A 22039-nucleotide genomic window follows, 5' to 3' on the forward strand; every position below is an offset into this window, starting at 1 on the left:
GGGCTCTGCTGAATAGTCCTGGGCTGTATTTAGAGTTGTGGGAGATTTCCTTGCACCTGAATGGGCCTGTTCTGCTGTGGACAATGCTGTCTTCACGTCCTGCTGGGAAGCTGGGCCAGAGAGGACCAAACTGGTTTGGACTAATCACAGACACTCTCAGCCTGACAGAATAAAATGAATATTGAGTATAAATATTGGGTCCCAGACCCCAGAACTTTAGAACCCGCTGCAATCAAGGAACCTGCCAAGAAGAAGAACTACCAGGAGGAGTACTGCACCTTTGCTGTGTTGTTGGGTTGGCCTGCAGTTACTGCTCCCTTGGGCAATGAAAGGACTGTACTGAACTTTCTTTACTTGCGCTGAGTATCTCCAAGGGCATGAAGTAGAGCTTGCCTCCTGTTCTGAAGTCTCAGGGACTGCAAAGGCTTCACCAACCTCTGGGTACCACTTCTGGAACTGCTGTTTCAGTTGCTACAGAGTAGGGGAACTCAACCAACTCCGTCCCCGGCTCGGTGTCCTGATGGCACCGCAGTTGGCGCCGCCCGCATCTCTCACCGCAACCCTGGTCTCACTGACAATGACGACCGCTGCCACCGCACCACTGCTGGCACCATGACCTGGGGGCACCGCACTCCGCATCACCTCATTCATTTCACTATCCTGGTCTCACTGACGCCATCGCAGCTGCTGACTTCAACACCTGTGACCACATCGTAGCTGGAGGCACCACTCATAGGTTTCATGATGTACCACCTCATCCCACACAGTAGTCTGGGCTTACCGAAACCAGCTCCCGCCAACCGACTCGGTCGATTGCACCACAATCTGCCAGCACCGAATCTAGTACCTCCTCGCCTTGCACAGTAAGCTTTGGTCTCACTGACGCCGTCTGGACGATCGTCACTGAGCCGCTGCCTGCACCACATCGTGAGGGCCCTGCACCATGTATCGCTTCCATTGTGCAAAGCGACTCCAACGGTTGCCACGATCAGCTCGCATCAACGTGCCAGCCGCAACGAGAAAGCTTGTTTTACCATAATGCAATCTTATAGTATAAATTAAGTGAAAAGAACCACACCAAGTATTTATAAAAATATGTATTTATTATATAATACTCTCTAGAATGTTCAAGAATCTCCAACACGGAGTTAAACACAATGAACACAACACTTTAGCAAGGAACACAGTAAATAGCAGAGTATACACAGTGGACCCCAGGGGCGGACCAAACCATATATTAAGAAAGTGCTATCAGTACAATGATTAGGGTCAGGACGATGTTGAGAGGACGCTGGGGACCCACAGAACCACCCAAGGTAAGTAGAAAGGGACCCCACGAAGAGCATGTGGAGTGTGTGAACACGGCCGCATGCTCTTTACAAGTCCATAAAGATTAGGGACCCTTCCCAGTTGACCCTGAAGAAACCCAGTGAAAGACAGAAGGTTGGAGAGCCACCCCACCCGTGGATACCTTAGTACCCACGTTACCCACACAAGGTAAGGCAGGTGCATACGTGTGAAGTGGTGTCGGAAACCGCGTTGAACCCAATAAAAGACTTCAGGAAAGAGCTGCTGCTGGAAGAGGAGAATGTTTCCGGTGGAATCCAAAGGTGGATTCTTGATTAAAGGTACCTACAAGCAGAGGGGACAGAGTCTATGTCACTCGGGGAGTGACCAGGGGACTTGGAAGATGAATGCTCTCCGATGTCGGGTGTTGCAGAATGGATGTGCTGTGAGGACTAAGTGATGCTGAGGAGGACCAGGAGCCATGCACAAGCTGTCTCACTAAGGATGTCAAGTGCTGAGGGTTCGGTGTCTGACTGGAGCACCAACAGAGGCACTGAAGTCACAAGAGGACCTCAAGCAGCTCCCCAGAAGATGCAGGCCACAATGCAGACGATGTGGTGTGGCTGAGGATTCTGATCACAGGAGGTGCTTAAGGTTGGGGCTACTTGGATCCCAAAGATCTTCTTGGAAGGAAGCCAGCAAGCTTTTAAAACTGCAAGTTGGACACAGTGCACAGGGCTTCGGTTATTGCAATCCCCACAAGAGATATTGGCCTCAAACTTGACAAGAGGGCAGGACAGGCTTCGGGAGCTATTGAAAACCACCCCCCAGAGCCCAGAGAGTCCAGAGGAGCACAGGATCTGCAGACCAGTCGACTTAGTTGCAGTGCCTGCAAATGCAGGGGTGTGACTCCTTCACTCTGAAGGAGATTTCTTCAAGTGTCTTTGATGCTTCGCAGGCCTTTGGAAGGATACTGTATGATGCACAGGTACGGGCTATGCAGCAGACTAGAAGGGAGATGAAATCAGGCCCAAACAAAGTCCAGCGAAGTCCAGAGTTCCCAGACGGTAGAAGTGCAGTGGTGTCCGATCTGAATCTTATCCCTCGACGAATCTAGGGACCTACACCCAGGTCATTCCTTAAGGACCCTAGGGAAAGGGTTGGGAAGATTCAGGAGAGGTCTGGACAGGAGGGAGGTTACTCCCTTTGTCCAGTTTCGTGCCAGAGCGGCCTAGTTTGAAATGGACTATGCACAGGGAAACCAATCGTGCCCTTATGCAGACTTTCTGGCGCTAACAAGTGCACCCAACCAGTCCAAATACACTAAATCCTGTCTGGGAGGTGGTCACACATCCCTGTGACAGGATGTATGTTGTTGGCTCAGCAGCAGGAGGGCAGAAATGTGTCTCTGGTCAGCAGTAACCATTTTGTGCTGTCTGGGTCTTAAAGGTTTTGGCACCAGGAACACTGAGAGCCTAATGTAGGGCTCTTCCAGTGCTTGGAACCATACCTCTCATGCTGTTTACTGTGTGGGGGTATGATTCCAAGATTTTTGATACCAAACATGATAGGATTTGTTGCAAACGTTTTCAAGATGGTCATTGCGGAATTATGCAGTGCCCCTCTATTTAGTATATGGCTGCTTCACTGACAACCCGGGAGAATGGACTCCGTAGTCTGCAGGGGTGTCCTACTCCTGCAGGGGCACCCTCTCACTTACAACCAAGCACCCTGCCTTCTGGATTGCAAAGGCCTGCAATAGGGGCAACTTGCAGGTTTTAAGTGCAGTGACACTAGATATAGTAAACCTATATCTTTAGTAAGTGGTGTAAGCACCACTTACTAAAGGCAGCAATGGCAGGCCTGTAGTTCCATTTTGAATGGTCTCTCATGGTGCAGAGACAGAATATCGATGCAAAAATATCGACTTGCACAAATATCGAGGTAAAAATATTGTGGGTCAGAAATATCGACAGACAAAATAGCGCAGTCAACAATATCCATTTTAGGTAAGTAATATTGATGTCTAAAATATCGAAGGCTTTAATATGGTTTGCAAAAATATTGTTTTTTTAATTAATGTATTTTAGTATATATGTTATATGTATGTGATGTATGTTTTTTAAGTATAAGAATTCTGTGTTTTAATTAGAATTTTGCGTTTTAGTTCCGTAGCAGGTTGTGGATTTATAGGGGAATAGGTTGGGAAGTAATTTAATAATATAACACTTATTGTTTAATTGTGATGCTATAGTGTTAATTAGTTAATTTAAACTAATTAATTAGTAATTAATTATGCTAATTGTATAATTCATTTTAGGTGCGTGTTGCGGAGTTTATAGGTGTAAATGTTGGGAAGAATGGAAAGTAATTTATTTTTATTGATTAATTATTAATTGTTAATTAATTTAAATTAGTTAATTGGTAATTAATTATGGTAATTGTGTAACTAATTTCAGGTGTGTGTTGTGTTTATAGGTGTAAATGGTGGAAAGTAATACATTTTTTATTGAAATATTAATTAGTTGTTTAATTAGTAATTATTTATGGTAATTGTATGGTTCATTGTATGTGTGATGTGTATATTATAGTGTTACAGTGTACTCAATACATGTTTATTATTTTTTTATTAATAATATTTTTAAATTCATTATTAATTATGTTAATGATGGAAATACATTTAAATAAAAATGTAGTCTTTTTTTATTGGTGTCGTGTTATAGGGTAGGAAATAAAAGAAATAGATTACTGTTTTTAATAATGTGTTTGTTAATATATGCTCCTTTAAATAAATATTGTTTAAACATTAATTAATATATTATATATAATATTTGTACCATTTTGTTATACGTAATTAACATTATAATATGTGTTCTTTTTTATGTTTCATATATTCAATCGTGTATTTTTAAAATATAGTTTTTTTGTTTTGCAACTATATATTTTTTTAACTGTTTAAATGTTATTATAATTTTTTTTCTCTGCTATCTGACAATTTCCCTACTGTTGCCTCCACTATCCATCACTTTCCCACTTTGTGGCACTCTTTGTAGTGGGAATAGTAATTATTACCGCTTCACTAGCCAGCACTTTCCCTACTGTTGCAATACCTGGATTTTGAAATAGTAATTTTGACCCCTCTGCTATCTAACACTTTCCCTACTGTTGCACTCTTCGGAGAGAGAATAGTAATTTTTAACCCTCTGCTATCCAACATTTTCGCTGCTGTTGCACTCATTGGAGTGGCTATAGTAATTTTGACCCTTCTGCTATCCAACACTTTCCCTACTGGTGCATTTATTGTATTTCGAAATGTAATTTTCAGGTTTGTTTTAATAGATTCATGTTTTCAATTAAATCAATTAAACATAGAATTTTTTTAATGTAAAATTATTGATATATGTAAAATTTTATTTTTATAATTTAAAAGTTTAAAAATTAAAGATAATAGTTAATACATTATTTTAGAGTAAATATATGTGTATATGTATAATTTATTATGTTTGCGTGTTTATATATTTTTTTAATTAAGTTTATTTGTAATTTAAATTAATTTGTTCAATATAATATTAATATTTTATATATTTAATATATATTATGTTATTTACATTTCTAAATTGATATTTTTTACAACTATATTTTTAACTTCGATATTTTTGATTTGATATTTTTGTACTTACCTGTTTAAGAATAGGGAGTCAATATTTTTGCATTCTATATTTTTTACATCAATGTTTTTGGCATCAATATTCTATCAGTGAACCGTCTCCATGGGTGGCATAATACCTGCTTCAGCCCATGGGAGACACCTGGGGTACCTATGCTCTGGGTACAAGGTTACCATATTCTCGGGACTGATAAGGGTACCCTAGTATCCAATCTGGGATGTTCCTAAGTACTGAACACAACAATTCAGGCAGAAAGCAGATAGACTGGGGTCCTTATTAGCAGGATCCCAGTCAGAATCGTTAAAATACAACTTTGCAACAAGTAAAAAGTGGGGGTAACCATGAAGAAGGATCCTCTCTTCCTACACCCACCCATATACCACTGATACATCCATTCTTTCACTACTCAGTCATACGCATTCTCACTCACCCACCCACTCACTCACAGACGCAATCATGAACACATACACCCAGGGATTCACCCATTCATACATCTAGGGAGGGAATCACACACCCATTCACCCACACACAAAGACACTCAGGCACCCATACATGTACTCGAGCAACTAATCAATAACCCATATAGACACTCATGTACCTCACCAACCCATGCAGCCATTTACACAACAACTGTGTGGTTCATGGAGCCTGGTTCAAGGGTAGCCTGGAAACACTGGAGCTGGATTTCTCGGCAAGAGAAAAGACAGCGTGTCTCAGTGCGTCAGCTGGAGCGTCGGCTTCCTTGGGCACTTGCTGCTGCAGGGCGTCAGGCAAGTAGTTAGTCGATCTGCTCCAAACCACCATGTGTTTGTCTGGGCAAATGTAGGCATATTTATATTTTGAAGGTGCCGAGTTTGACGTATGATTGGACTTAATAACGTCCTTTAAAGACCCAGTTCTGTGAAAATTCCATGATTTCCTAGATAAATTAGTATTCAGGCGAGGGAAAGTCCCTAGCTGCTGAAGACGGGTTTTTTTAAGAAATCGTTGTTGATTCTCGGAACTTAGTGGAAGTAGCCATGCCGTATTTGGGCTACCACCCTCCTGGTAGCTCCAGGAGTGGGGTTTCTGCCTCAGCATACAGTAATCCCTCTTCCCAATAAGCTCTGTGGGTACCACTGACATCTCCCTGTGCTTCTGAAACAGCTTGCTGCCTCAGGCGTTCAAGATTGGGGCAGTCTCGCTGACCCTGGCACAGCTCTGGGCCCAAGAGTCCAACCTGGTAAGGCTCGAGCTCCATGGGCTCAGTGCCCTCTAGGGTTTCCAACTCCTCTCCCTGAGGAGAGGGGACCTGAGCGGCTTGCTGAGTAGAAGCTGGCCCCCCAGTCTTCTTGCTCTTTCTCTTGGCTGGTTGGGCCATACTTTCAGGCTCCAAACCTACTTGTTCACCCTTCTATTTGCTCTGTGCTCTGGTTTGCAAACATACCAGTCTAGGGATACCCAGCATGGCTGCATGGGTTACTTGCGCAACCTCAGCCCAGGCTGAGGTTTCCAGGTCATTTCCAAGCAGACAGTCAGCTGACAATTTTGGAGAGGCCACTACCAGTTTTAGGCCAGTAACCTCCCCCCAACCTAATGTCACCATATCCATAGGGCATTGGGTGGTAATGCTGTCAGCATTTATGACTGAGTAAGTTTTGCCAATCAAGTATTGCTCTGGGGAAACCAGCATATCTTTCACCATAGTCATACTGGCATCTGTATCCCTCAGGGCTTCTACTCTAGTTTAATTGATGGAGGGGTATTGTAAATACTTTTTCAAGTTGGGTGGCCAACCAGCTACATTGGCACACTCAATTTCCCCCAGGGAGGCTGTAGCGTAGTTCCTATTTTCCCAATAGGCCCTGCGCATTGGAATAATATAAACAGTAGTATCGACGTAGAAGTCCGGATCTTCCAGGCCTCTACTGACTATGCTAAACTTCATTGGGTTTGTTACCAAATAGCTCAGAGGTCACTGGAAACTTTCTTGACTGAATAGGAAGTGATCAGCTTCCCTGGCACAGACAAGAAGGGATTCAGTTTTCCAACAACCGTGCAACATGACAACTTTGCTCCTCAGATCAAGAGTCAATCTCTAGGGTCGTGTGAAACAATAGACAGTTATTTTACTCAGTCAGGTTGGTGCAGATTACTTTCACAATATGTAGAGAATAGAGAGACGGGCGTTTGTCAATAAAAGGTAACATTTATTGAACAGTCTTTCTTCTCGTACAAGAGAAATGAATTGCCACAATTGCAAGACTTGTTATTATAAAAAGTACGTACAGTAGGATAAGTATTGCGAAATAATACTGTAAAAGCATTGATATGGTTTCTTAGCCATACAATGGTTTAAAAGGAATAAAACATATATACATTCATATATACATTAGGCTAAAATACTCAACTGGTGCTTCTAACTACGCCTACCCCAGTGTACCTGGCGTAAGCCTAATACTTGGGAGGGGAGTAAGTAAGTAGCTTTAAGTTAAGTTGGTTTTGCCAAGGTTTGCTTCAAGAATTCTCTCTCAAGGGTTTAGTCAACACCATACCTCTGGAATAGAATGATGGAGGTCTGGTATCTCCCTCAGGACTCGATATCCCAGTCACCCGCAAGGGTAGACTAGAAATGCCGGAGCTGGATTTCTCGGCAGGAGAAAGGCAGCGTCTCGTCTTCAGTGGGTCGAGGAGGAGGAGGGGCAGCGTTCGCGGGCAACTTGCATCTGCTGGGCTCTTGCAGAGGACGGCTGTTCAGCTCCTAAGTTCACCACACCATCGTTCGCTAGTTAGCAGCGATAGCAGTAGCGATAGCAGCTATGGTATCCTCAGCATGACAGCTTCTTCAGCAGCAGCGAGATAGCTGGCAGCATCAGCTTCAGCGATGGCATTAGCGTAAACAGCAGACAGCAACACAGCGTTTGCTTAAGGCAACGTTGGTAATATTTATACCTGAAAGGTGCCTTGGTTGACGTAAGTTTGCTGGACATAAGACGTCAATAAAGATGTCACTAGGAAGTGATCGTCTATCAGTGCTCATTAGAGTTCTATTACTAATCAAAACACAGCAAGCGGGGATTTCCAGGTTTGCTGAGTTTTTATCTTGTTGAAGAACTCGGAGTGTTAATCTAGGAATCTCAGATAGTAACTTCTGCTCTGTCATTGCACTAATTGGTTGCAAAGGAAGTGGCAGAGAAAGCTATTCTGGAATGTGGCTCTGTTTGTGTGAGGCCAGAGACGAGTTTCTGAATATTGCACTTAAACGGTTATGCCAAAATAGGGAATAAATGGATTTATAGCCGAATAGGGGCTTAAGGTCACAGTATCGGTCAGGATCCTAGATTAGAACGCCACAAGGCTAGACTAGCTTGAGTATATTCCCAGAATTGCTTTGGCCACTCCTCTGATCCCATATGTAGACTTACTGTCCCTGGAGTAGCTGTAGTGGGTGCCTTAGAGGCTTTGTTGTTGGGGCAGTTTTTGACTACAGTTAAATGTCCCAACTTCTTACAGTTGTTACAATAGGCCTTGTTAGGATGAACGTTCTTCCTCCTATTGGGCTGAGGCACATAGGGAGTAGTTTGGGACCCACCCCCCTGTACAGGTTTCTGGAGCCCTTTGGAAGACTCAGACTTTTTATCTTGGGGGATTCTCACCACCCTTCCCCTGGGGAGGTTTTGTAACCACCTTCTTTTGGTCACCACCAGTGGTTGTCCTGTCACCCTAGTCTTGACCCAATGGTTTGCCTTATTTTTCAATTCATTGGGAGAAATTAGACCTAGGTCAACCAAATGCTGATGCAACGTTTCATTTGTGCAATTACTCAAAATGTGTTTCCTTTATAAACAAATAATAAAGTCCAGTAAAATCATTCACATTGTGTCTAGTCAACCAACCATCCAGTGTCTTTACTGAGTAGTCTACAAAATCTATCGAGGATTGGGTCTGGGTTTTGTGAGCCCCCCTGAACCTGATTCTATACTCCTCAGTAGTGAGCCCAAATCCCTCAGAGTTGTTTTCATGAGGTCATAGGACCCTGTCTCTGCAGTTACCAAAGAACAGTTCCCACAGGAGTGCCCCCAGAGGTTTCTTTAATCTTCTGATAGCACAAGCCCTCTCAAAGGCTGTGAACCATGTGGTGATATCATCTCCTTCCTCACATTTAGGGTCAATCCCTTTGGGGATTTTAGATCATAAGATTGCTCTTTATCCTTATTATTGGTATTGCTGCTACCAGAGATGGGAGCTAAACCCATCTCTTTCCTTTCTTTTTCCAGAGCCAGGAGCCTGGACTCCAGATCTTGGAGTTAACGGTGTAGGGAACCTTACTTCCCTAGAGATGGGGGGGGTCAGTATTATCTTCCTCCTTCTCCTCTTCTCCTTCTGACTGGGTGTCACCCTGTTCAGAGGGGTGGCCTTTTGCATACTCGGCCAGGTGCTCCTGGAGCCCTTGTTTAGTTGGATGCAGGCCCATGAATATGTTTTAATTTTGCATAAGGACCTCAATTCCTTGAAATTCAAGTGTAATTAAGTAATTACGTTTCAGTAGTTGGTACAATTTTTAAGGAATATTTCAAGTTTTCAAAAGTAGACAGAAGAAATTTCATAGAAAAGCAGACAATGGATTCCTATGGAGAAAATTCAGGTTACTAGTAAACCCGGTTAGGATTACTTTTGCGGTTCAGTACTGGGGTACAAGGTACAGTACTGGCTTCTCTCCTGATCACAGGTGAGTACTGCGGAATTTGGTATTTGTCTGATTTTATAGGAATACTTTAGATTTTCAAAACTTCACACTTAAAAGATTTTTCGAGCAAACCAGTCAATGTTATCTTATGGCAGGTAGGTGAGTTACCGGTTTCTAGGTGAGTACTCGACTGGTGAAGGTAAGGTTCTGGGCATAGACTCAGGGGTCCCCCAGGGTCAGGTAGGTACAGTTGGTACACCCTCAGCCGCACAGGGGCAGCCGGGTGCAGAGGTAGTTAGGCCTAATGTTATCCAATGGTGGGCAGGGAGCCTCCGGTTGGTGGCTGCTGGCTAGCAGGCCACGTGGCTGTGGGAGCTGGGCCCATGGTCACTTGCTCAGGGCGAATGGGGAAGTAGGATAGGACAGAGGGTGCACGGCCAAAGGCTCTCTGGCGGCTGGTTGCAGGGTGCTTTTGAGCCGTCGGGCGCTTAATGTTATTCAAAGGGAAAAGTAAAAAGGGAACAAAGGCTGCAGACTCTGGGACGGTGATTCTTCAGGTGCGACCACTACTTCGAGAGGTAGTTGGGATCTTGGAGAAGAGGTAGGCACCCCAAAAGGAGGCACAGGGAGCCGCAGGGCGCTGGGCGCAGGGCTGTCTTTGGGCGTCGGGAAATGTTACCCTCAGCTTGTCATGGTTGGAGGGGTCCCTGGTACTGAGGCTGCAGGCGTTGTTTGGTTCGTCGAGGAGGATCTTTGGGCACTGGACTTCGGGTCCCAGTTGCCGGGGGGACGTCCTCGTGGTCTTGGATCACTCGGGCACGGGCCGGGCTCGCCGGGTGCAGAGTGGGTTTGTCTTGTGCTTCCTGGCTGGCACCAGGGGTGTGGTTGTTGAAGCAGAGCCTCTGCTTATGGGAGTCCCAGTCTTAAAGAGGGTCAAGGCAGGCAGGTCCTCTGGGTGTCCCAAGGTTGCTGTTCGCAGGAGTCGCCGGGATTTAGCAGGAGCAAGTTTCAGGGTCGACAGGCCGGTAGGGCTGGGGCCAAATCAGTTGGTGTCGTCCTGTTGTTAGCAGCTGCACGGCAGGACACCCTGACATCCTTTTTCCATTGGATCAATGGTATGTTACCCTTACAACGCAACTTTTACGTCGTAATGCTGTTACAACGCAGCTATTACAACGCAGGATCCATTACATCGGATGCCATTACAACGCATGGCATTACATCGTAAGTATTGGTAAGTATATAATTTTTTTAATTTTATTTAATATTATATAATTGATTTAATTATTATTAATTATAAATAAAAATATTTATTTATGTTTTTAAATATTATAAATTAAATATATTAATATAAGTAATTTTTTAAATAAGTAGGAGTATAGGAGTATATGTTTTGGGGTACTGAGGTATATGTTTTGGGGTGTTTGGGTATTTTTAGGTATTAGGGCAGGGTTTGGGTTTTGGGGTACAGGGGTGTTTTTAGGTTTTAGGGCAGGGTTTGGGTTTTGGGGTACAGGGGTGTTTTTAGGTTTTAGGGCAGGGTTTGGGTTTTGGGGTACAGGGGTGTTTTTAGGTTTTAGGGCAGGGTTTGGGTTTTGGGGTACAGGGGTGTTTTTAGGTTTTAGGGCAGGGTTTGAGTTTTGGGGTACAGGGGTGTTTTTAGGTTTTAGGGCAGGGTTTGGGTTTTGGGGTACAGGGGTGTTTTTAGGTTTTAGGGCAGGGTTTGGGTTTTGGGGTACAGGGGTGTTTTTAGGTTTTAGGGCTGGGTTTGGGTTTTGGGGTACAGGGGTATTGTAGGGTTCAGGGGTAGGTTTGTGTTTAGGGATAATTAAATTATATTTACCATTTTTAAATTAATTAAAATATATTTAATAAATTAAATTAATTGTATTACATTAATTACATTTTTAAATTAAATTAATTAAATTAATTAAATTATTTCAATTAATTTAATTTCAATTATAAAAATATGTACATTAAATTATTTTCATTATTTTAATTAAATTAAATTATTTCCATTTTTTATTACAATTACATTTATTAAATAGATATTATTTTATTAAATAAAATTAATGGCTATTTTAAAATGTATTTTAATTAAATTAAATAAATTACATTAATTAAATTAACTTAATTACATTTTTTTTAAAAAGGTATACTTACCTATACTTACGATGTAATGCCATGCGTTGTAATAGCATCTGCTATGTAATGCCATGCGTTGTAATGGCATCCGATGTAATGGATCCTGCGTTGTAAAAATTCCGTTGTAACGGAATGCGATGTAAAAATCCGCGTTGTACTGACACCAATCCGGATCAATACATGTGATCAAAACCTAAAATTTACTTATACCAAAGACCACAAGACCATGATCTTTTTGGATTTAGTCATCAGCAAGGATAATGGCCGCCTGGAAACGAAGACACATTACAAACCGACAGCTCAAAACAATCTTTTAAGATATGAGAGCTTTCACCCTAGGCCCCCGAGGGAAAATCTGCCTTACAGACAGTACTTAAGGATCCGCTGCAATTGCAGCAAGACTACGGATTACCGTAGGCAAGCAATTGATCTCACAAATAAGTTAGCTGAAAGAGGGTACCCAGAGAAAATCCTGTATAAATGTAAAAAAAAAACGCGCAACCAAGAGAGGCATTACTGGAGAACACTCCAAAAAATGAAAGTGAAATTCCACTGATCTGCGTCACCACATATAATACTGCATCTAACTTGGTTACCTAATCCAGCAATAAAAATTGTCTTTTAAAAAAGCAAGGAGTATAAAAGACTCCTTAGTGAACACCAGACCAACAGTTCCGAATGCCTGGGGTTTGCCAGACATTACAGGACATTACAAATGTGTAAATTGCATTGTCTGCCACCTAACTGAAAACACTAAAACACTATTTTCAGAGCCAGAAAAAATGTGGACTTTAAGAGCACATACCAACTGCAACCGTACAAATGTGTTGTACAGGATTGTGTGCCCGTGTAATTTGCAATATGTGGGAATGACAAGCAGAAGAGTGAAACAGAGAATATGTGAGCCCCGGAGCACCATTAGGTGCAAGAAATCAATGACAAGACTCACTGAACACGTCCTCACACAGAACCACACTCCAAACGACATGAGGTGGACTGTCATAGAGCAAATCAAACCAGGAGATAGACTCCAACAACGCCTGTTTGAAAAAGAACAACAATGGATTTATAGGTTGTCCCCGCACAAGACTGGATTAAATGATAAAATACTGTGGAATTCTGTTACTAAATAGACCGTTACTGTCTCTCGAATGTCCTAAAGTAGAACAACTAACCTGAACCTGTTCAGTTCCTTTTAGTATACGTATATGAGTGTATGCCATAAACTGTATGTCTGACTTAAGGATGTTACTTTTTGATTAAGTGGCTATTACCCCCCTTCCCCCACCTCTTCCCCACTTCGAGACTTTTGGCTCACCTGTAACTCAGTGCACCTCTGATGCATTAATGGTCTTTGAGCAAGCACCTCTATCTGCCTATGGGTACGCCTTAGTTCCCCTGCCAACTCTGGCATCTGTACCACAGTAATTCCCTTTTATGAGAATTTCCCTTTTATGATAATTGTCTAATGCACTCTTGTGATTTTATATCACTCTTCCAACCACCATGTTTTTTTCTGTTCAATAGGGTAATTCTCTATTGATCCACCATCACGAGCGCAATAGTCTTGCTCGCTCCCTGAACAATTTTTCTTAGGAACAGGCAATGCTTTATTGAGAGAGACACAAGTGCACAATCATTCCTTCACTCCCCTGGCAACAGAGATGCAGTGAATACCACGCCCCGTAACTACCTGCCGCTTTAGCATGTTGCTACGTCTCCAAGCCCTCGCCGCACCAGGAAGTGCCGGCTTTTAATACCTCGTTTGAGCCCTCATTTCTCATCCACGGGTGCCGAGGAGGTTTGCACTTTAGGCAACATAGCCGCTTGTAGATTCTTCACAAGTAAGTCTCAGCCAGACATCGCGTACCTCACTATAGCGGGTAGTCACCGCGTTGATCACGCATGCGGTCCTAACTTTTTCCTCCTATTTTTCCGACCTAGATCTAGTCTTTGCAACTCCGACGCCCATGAAGCATTCTATCTTAATGCTTCAAGTAAGCGTCAACCTTTCCTCACTGTGGGTATATGTGTGCTTGGTTGTTTTCCCATTTGTTGTATGTCAGTATACTGCTTTGCGATTTTAATCACGCTCGATCTACATGAGCATTGACACCCACCAACTGAAAATACTTTTGTATGAATCAGGGAGTGAGTTTTCTTCCCTACGAACTGCACTCCATTTCACTCACGATTTGAACCACTGAGTGGGTTATGAGTGCAGAGACACACCACACAGAGTGGGTTGTAATATACATTCACTGGCCCATCTTGAAGCTCAACAGTGCCTTTTTGAGCTCAATGGCACCCTGACATGATCACATGTGAGCATGCAGTAAATATCGACTGTATTTCATCTTCACTTTGGATGTTGAATATGAGGAGCACCTCAAACACGTTTTATGTTGAATGTATTGTACTGTGTTTGTCCCCCCTTTTTTTCTTCCTTTGCAGATTTCTTTTCTATAATCACTGGAGAAGAATTTTTTTTAACCACTACGAGCTGTTAGTGTTATTTAGGTCGAGCATTCAAGACCTCTTGTATACTTTAGTATACCTCTTTGCTTACTTGAATATGTGGACACGAGTCGGACATGCGCTTTTTCAGTGTCGGATTTGTCCTTGTGAGCGCGCGTTTGCTGCTGGCATGAGCTGTGAGCGTGTACGGCGGCGTCAGCAGCGTCTGTTCTCGCGCTCCCCCATGCTTTCACTTTTGCGACGCCACATGAGCCTCTCGCAGGCACCTTCACTGCCGCTGACCTCTCCCCCACAGTGCTTGTTTTTATTTTTTCCCGACTATTCAGCTTATACTGCTTATGCTCCCCTGATGAACATTGACAGTCAAGTGATATCGCCACCACACAACGCGCCCCCGCTCCTCACCTTCTGCCTTTCGCCTCCAGCAGGCTGATCGCCGAGTCGAATATTGATATCTCCAAAACAAGAAACGGAGTTAGGGCGGGGGGTAAAGGGCAGCCATCAGTGTCTTTTGAGATTCCGCAAGTTTTTTCTCCGGGGAGGCTTTTTCCCACAGACCACCCCTGTACAAGACTCCAGCCGGCAATATCCAAGAGTATCAGCGGTATCTTTCAGGTATCCGAAGGTATCTGCTCAACCGAGAACCGTAAAAAAAAAGGGCCAAAGGTCAGCTGGTTACAGTCTTTTCCTGCAGTTCCTTTCGCGATCCTTTCCAATGGATTGTTTATTTTCCCCTTTTTCCTCCCACGAGGTATTTCATAACGATCAGACCGACAGGTTTCTTTCTCCCATTTCGCTCGATAACTTGGTTTCTCACGCAGGGCTTCAGGAGGGCAGAGAGCGCTCAGTCAGTGACTGACCACGCCGTCGCCATCTTGCCTCTAAACCAGAGGTTTCAGGGCGCTTTGTTTCCCTTACTACAGCACTGCGGTCCTTGGAGGTGCATGTGTGAGTAAGAAAGGTGTTGAGAGACAAGCAGTACCTGCCTGTCTCTTCACGAAGTGTCGCATGAGTGCCTGGAAGAGATCTGAAGACCCTCATAGCGCTACCTCAATCCCAGGCTCCCCACCACCATGAAGTGGCCAGTCCACCCGCCACTTAAAGTGCTATAAACGTGCTACAGCGGTGTCTCTGGCCTGGTGCAGGGTGACAAGCCCATGATTCATGGGTGGGGGCGGGGGTCTGTGCGAGCTGGCAGGACTGCGGGGAATGTGGCGAGGGAGACGCACTAATCTCCCGGGCAGGGACGCAGACTCCCGTCTGACGATCCCCGCCCGGCCAGGGGCTCTGGCTTCCATTGCCAACTGTCACCCCTATCTCCAGCGGCCCGGCTCGCCCCCACCTCAGACCTTACCGCGGGAGGTGGGGGTTGGCCCGCCCTCCCACAAAATGAGCCCTCGCCCCACTCAAGAGAACACTCACTCCGGATGCTGCACCACAGACAGGCACTACACCTTGTGTATTCAGTCTCTGGCGTCCTCCTGGCACGTAATATTTTGATTATGGGTGTTTGTGCTTCTGATTGTGTCTGCATGTATGTGTGCGTATGAGCGCGACTTTATGATTGTGCCCTGTGTGTTTCTGAGTCTGTGTTTTTGGCAGGTTTGTGGGTATTTGTGTCTGGCTGTGTTTGCCTGAGTCATTTGCGATTGCGGGAATGTGTCTTTGTGTCTGTTGTGCGTCTGTCTCTATTTGTGTTCTATGTATGCTTGTCTGTTTGTGCAACAAATCCACCGTAGATTCTGTAGTGTGCTGCTGTTCCACGTATGTTCCCTATGCTCCACCTACCCCTCCATCGCGTAGGCACCATGCGGCCATGCCTCGAGGTGCGTCCGCTGCAAGAGTGAGTGTCATCTGAGAAGATATAGCGCCTCGTAAAGGACGCCCGACTTGGTGAACCGAAACCCACAAGATGATGGCGCGGGATTCCTAGACAGAGGTGTGTTGAGGTTGGTGATCGCAGTGGTAATACAGCGTCACACGCTGCATGTCACCCGCCCTGAGACAGAACCATAAGACTGAGGTGGGGAGGAGGCTGGTCCTTTTATAGCGCCCAGAAGCCGTGACAAACTGCGCAATGCGCATATACAACGTCTAATATGCGTAGACCTTTGTACTCTCTACCATTCTTATGTGACTCTTAGCCATTCATAGCCCTTCCCCGTGTATATAGAGATAACTCTAATCACCAGTCTCTTCTTTGTGTCACTTTACATCTTGTACATTTGCAATTTTTTCTGTTTGTATCTTTTATGTAATGCACGTAATCCTTTGACCTTATGTTTTGCAACTGGTTCTTACGTAAAGCGCTCTGACACCTTCGGGTAAAGTTCGCGCTATATAAAATCGCATCAAATAAATAAATAAAAATTAAAAAAAGTGTTAATAGAGGTTGCAGTAACACAGCATCTCAACCTCCTCAACCTCCTTCAGGACCACGGAGGAAAGGAGGCTGCTGGCTGCACAGCCTATAGCACACCGAAGCCATGCGAAAGTGCATATGGGCGCTGCAGAAACATGTCTAGTTTAAAGGGTGCCAGGGAGTGTCCTCGCTTGTACTGGAACTGAAGCTAAGCCGCTGATGCCATTACCTTCTGTGAAGATTACGGGCGTTTAAAGCTCCTTTTGCCCGTTCGCTTATTTAGCCTCCATTGTAAAACTTTGTCAGAGCTGAGAGCAGCTGTCTGATGCCAGTTTGTTCCAGGCCCAGCCTGAAGCTCAACAGCTCATCAGCACTTGGCATCTCCTCTCTGCTGTTCACACAGATGACTCGTGACTAACACTTTTGTTTATCCAGTCAGATAGGTTTACACCAGTTTGGTTGCTTTTTTGTTGAAAGTTTAGACCTGCACTTGTAAAGAGTGCCTGTGCTGCAGTCTCTCGTTTGTATTTACATGCTGCATGGGTGCAGCTGCTGGGTTCTTGTACTCCCCTCTGGAAGATGTATGTGAAAGCAGAATTCTTGTGGAATGTCATTGTTCCGTGCTGAACAGACGGAGGAAGACACCTATATATTTTAACTCAATGCATATAGTCCTTTTTATGTTATGTTATGTTATGTTAATAGTTTTTATAAGGCGCGCAGCTGCCCCAGCCAAGGTACCACAACATAACAAATCGATACTGGGGAAGGAAAAGAAGAAATCATTCAGCAATTGGGAACAAAAAAGTTTTTATGGCGCGCCTAAAGGGAGTAAGGCTGTTCAAGGCTCGAATATGGACGGGGAGAGAATTCCACAATCCTGCCACTAATACTCGAAAGGAGCGACCTCCCATCCTACTAAGTCTAAACCGTGTATTAACCGCCAAATGGAGAGATTCCGATCTAAGAGACCGCGTAGGGACATAGGAGGAGACAAGCTTAGCGAGGGCTGGAGGAGAGGAGAACTTCAAGATTTTAAATGTCAGGCAGAGAGCCTTAAATTTAATTCTCTGTCTGACCGGCAGCCAGTGGAGAGAGGTCAAAACTGCAGAGACAGAGCACTGTCTAGGAAGGCCAACGATGGCACGTGCCGCGGCATTCTGCACCCTTTGCAGTCTAGTAGCCTCCGCCTGATTCAATCCGAGCAGCAGCGCACTCCCATAGTCCAGCCGCGAAAGAATGGAGGCTTGGACCACCAGTTGCCGAGTAGGGGGGTCGAAGAATTTGAGGACCGGTCTCAGCCCTCGCAGAATACCATAACAGGTAGCTGCAACCTTCTTCGTGTGGCTGGTGAAGGAGAGTGTAGGATCCAGCCAGACCCCCAAGTTCTTAACTTCGGCAGCTGGGATGGGAGTCACCCCCAATTCTGGAGGCCACCACTGGTCTCCCCAGAGCTCTGCCTGTTTTCCTAAAATCAGGACCTCGTTTTTTTTGGCATTTAACTGCAGACAGTTAGTTCGCATCCAATTTGCCACGGCTATAAGTCCTGCACGGAATCTGGGAGCGTTCACCTCGGGATCACCGCTGAGTGTCACCGCCAGCTGCGTGTCGTCGGCATACGATGTCATGGTTAGGCCACATTGGCTGATGACTGCAGCCAGCGGTTTCACATATAGGTTGAACAGAGTAGGGCTCAACGCCGAGCCCTGCGGAACCCCCAGCCCCAGAGGATGGAAAGAAGACTGACCAGGTGGAATAGCCACTTTAAAAAACCGGTCCGAGAGGAAAGAGCGAAACCATTGGAGAGCAGACCCCTCAATTCCCACTTCCTCCAACCGCCGGATCAGAATGTCGTGAGACACCGTGTCAAACGCGGCGCTCAGATCTAACAGCAGGAGCGCCGCTGTTTGCCCAGCATCTAGCACCGTTCGCAAGTGCTCGGTCATAAAGAGCAGTGCAGTTTCGGTGCTGTGTTGTGCACGAAAACCATTCTGGGTCTCGTCTAGAATGTTATTACGAGAAAGGTGGGCGGACAAGATGGAGTTCACGTGTGCCTCAGCAACCTTAGCGGTCCAGGGCAGAAGGGAGATGGAACGGTAGTTTTCTGGTAATAGGGGGTCAAGGTTAGGCTTCTTTAAAATTGGGCTGACCACTGCCTGCTTCCAGGAAGAGGGGACCACACCCGATGTGAGCGATAAATTGATCAGATCCAATATAGGCTCACGACATAGGGGAGGAAGAAGTTTGAATAACTCTGGCTTCAGCGGATCTAATGGAGAGCCGGATTTAATTTTGAGGCTCAGAGTATCGAAAACCTCGTCAGACATTACTGGCAGGGAGGACAGGGTTTCCTGACCCGTAGCCATCACACCAGTTTGCTCAGCACCGGGCACAGATGACGTAAATCCTCGATAGATTGCCTGCACTTTCTCCACGAAAAAGGATGCCAGACTTTCACAGTGAGAGTCCGTGCAGATTTCCACCGAGGTGGCCCGTTTCCCCATAAGGTCTTTGAGAACCTTAAAGATTAATTTAGATGGGTTGGGGCTATTCTGAAACTCGAAAGCAAAGTGTGCGGCCCGGGTTTGACAGATTGTCCTGTGATAGATCTTAAGCTGGGCAAAATACAAAGATTTCAAGGTGGGATCAAAGGATTTCCTCCACGCCCTCTCAGCTCGCCGGCACGTTCTCTTAAGCTCGGCAAGAGTATCATTATACCATGGGCTGGGAACTTTAGCATGGCATTTCGACCAGCGCATCGGTATAAGAGAGTCAAGGGCGGCTAGGACCCAGTTACGAAACTGCTCATATCCTTGTTCCACATTCAGCAGATTGCCCAGGGGCTGCGCCTCCAAGATCTTAAAAAACTCCTCCAGTTTGAGCTTATGCCAATTTCTTTTAAGGATCAGTCTGTCCACAGGTTTAAATTGTGGGTCATCTATAGGGCATGAAACTTTAACCAACAGATGATCAGTCCAGCCTACCACCATCGGGTCAGAGGCCGTAGCCCGCTCCAGTGTAGTGAAGAAGGGGTCAAGGATATGACCTCCTATGTGGGTAGGGGAGGTAACTAGTTGGTTCAATTGCATGGCTTCAAGGTCCGCTAGGAAGGTATTAATAGGTGCTGATGACCTCTGATCAAGATGGATATTGAGGTCGCCTACGATGTTAAAATTAGCACATCTTGGAGCTAAAGAGCTGACCAGGTCAGCAAGAGCGGCCTTGAAGACAGTGTCGTTCCCTGGCGGGCGGTAAATAAGCATACCGCTAAGAGTAAACTGATGACTGAAGGCTACCTTAAAAGAAGCGCTCTCACACGCTGGTAAGTCAAGAGCTTTCCATTCAGCCGGGAAGCAAGATTTTATCACCATAGCTATGCCACCCCCTCTAGAAGTGCGGTTAAGAGTGAACACTGTGTAGTTGGAATGGAATGCCAGATTGATTATTGCAGTGTCCGCATCCTGAAGCCAAGTCTCAGTGATGAAGATGAGGTCAGGAGAGTCATTTTCGATCATATCACGTAAGGACTGATGGTGCTTGACCAGCGATCTCACGTTCAGACTCCATATGCTAAGTACACGCTCAGAAATATTAGTACGTGTACTTGGGGCATTCCTTTCCACAGAGCGCACCCCAGAGGGGGTATTAAGTGACAAACTGCCACAGGCACAGTCATAAGGGCCCGACAGCGGGTGCACAGGATCATGACCACACACCGAGAGCCTCTCTCTAATAGAAAGAAGAGCGGCGCGATTGTACCTGAGCGTCAAAGTATTCTGCATGGTGGTATGATGACTAAGTGCCAGAGTCCCGGCCCCGCTCACGCTTCCTCGACGTGGACGAGCGCAGACGGGCAGGACTCTGGCACGACTCCGGCTAAGCGACGGCGTCTCACTGCGCGGTCCCGCTGCGCGGGAGAGGACGACTTTAAGTAGGCGTCGCAATAAAGAGCTCGAGTGTCGGGACGCTCCAAGATGGCGCCCGCCTAAATTTCCACTCACCCAAGCCAAGATGGCGCCCACAAGAGTCCAACCCCGGGACCCGGACCTGCCAAACGGCGGTGCGCTTTCCGAAAATTAAGTGCAAGTAAGGGGACGAGTACCCAGGCAGAGTAGTGGTAAAAACAGGGGAGAATCCAAACAAAATAACGAAAATGCAAGAAAGGTAAATTTAAAACACAGCGCACTGGCAGCGCGACCTGCGCTAATGCAGCACCTAATCAAAGTGATGAGCAAGCGAGTCCGCCTTAAGTAGGCGTCGCAATAAAGAGCTCAAGCGTCGGGACGCTCCAAGATGGCGCCCGCCTAAATTTCCACTCACCCAAGCCAAGATGGCGCCCACAAGAGTCCAACCCCGGGACCCGGACCCGCCAAACGGCGGTGCGCTTTCCGAAAATTAAGTGCAAGTAAGGGGACGAGTACCCAGGCAGAGTAGTGGTTTTAGGTCTCGCTGATCCAACCCCACACACACACACACAACCCCCCACACACACACACACAACCACAAACACAACCACAACCGCACACACAACCATCTATCTATCTATGTATCTCCCTCACTCTATCCATCTATCGCCCTCACTCTATCCATCTATCGCCCTCACTCTATCCATCTATCGCCCTCACTCTATCTATCACCCTCACTCTATCTATCACCCTCACTCACTCTGTCTATCTATCTATCGCCCTCACTCTATCTGTCTATCTATCGCCCTCACTCCACAGCATCACTCTGCACCACCACAGAATCACTGAGGGGCACCACAACATCACTATGTGCTACCACAGGATCACTGAATGCCACAGCATCACTCATCGCCATCACATCACTCAGCGCCACCACAGCATCAATCTGTGCAACCATTCAACAACAACTGATTCAAATATATCGTCTCAATGTTTCAAGCTTTATTACAAATGTCACACAAAGATGTTAATATTTCACTTCTGTTGTTGGATTTTCGTCACAATAAAATACACTGAACATAATCTTCACAAAAGTTATTTACAAAAGTTTAAACTATTGCCATTATAAATTACAATAACTTTTATTTAAGTATTAATTATTAAAAAAATTAATAATAAAAGCCATAGTTATTTGTAATAAGAATACATCTAAGTCACGTAAATACAACACATATTGCATTAAAAATGCTATAGGTGTCACATTTGCGAAAGTTATAACTATTGGCATTGTAAATGACAAAGCTATTAAGTTCGCTATTTTCAAAACCAACACATAAATAAAAATGTGTCATTTACAAAACCATTAGCTCAAACTTTCCTAATGCGAGACCTATTGCATTGCAAATGCTTGTTTCACGTAGTCAAGGGCAGGGTACACCTTAGCGAGTGTATACCAACCGGGCTACCATCACTGGTCCTGATGAAAACCCTAGATTTATATAAGTGGTTGAAACATGTAGACCCATTT

At 45.1% G+C, this 22039-nt stretch overlaps 2 protein-coding genes across 3 annotated transcripts in view; one reads left to right on the forward strand and one right to left on the reverse strand.

The window, feature by feature from the left end:
- LOC147747585 (uncharacterized) overlaps positions 1-20388 on the reverse strand; it is a 38854-nt gene extending 18466 nt beyond the window's left edge. Inside the window, exon 1 of the mRNA XM_086925702.1 lies at positions 18655-20388. Coding sequence (XP_086781828.1) covers positions 18655-20388 — 1734 coding nt within the window. The remainder of the gene's footprint in view (positions 1-18654) is intronic.
- The window catches only part of LOC147747586 (interferon-induced protein 44-like), a 255059-nt gene that overhangs the window by 11894 nt on the left and 221126 nt on the right, over positions 1-22039 (forward strand). The gene's annotated exons all lie outside the window — the stretch shown is intronic.

Source organism: Lissotriton vulgaris, chromosome 1_1, assembly GCF_964263255.1.
Source record: "Lissotriton vulgaris chromosome 1_1, aLisVul1.2, whole genome shotgun sequence".
Classification (NCBI taxonomy): domain Eukaryota; kingdom Metazoa; phylum Chordata; class Amphibia; order Caudata; family Salamandridae; genus Lissotriton; species Lissotriton vulgaris.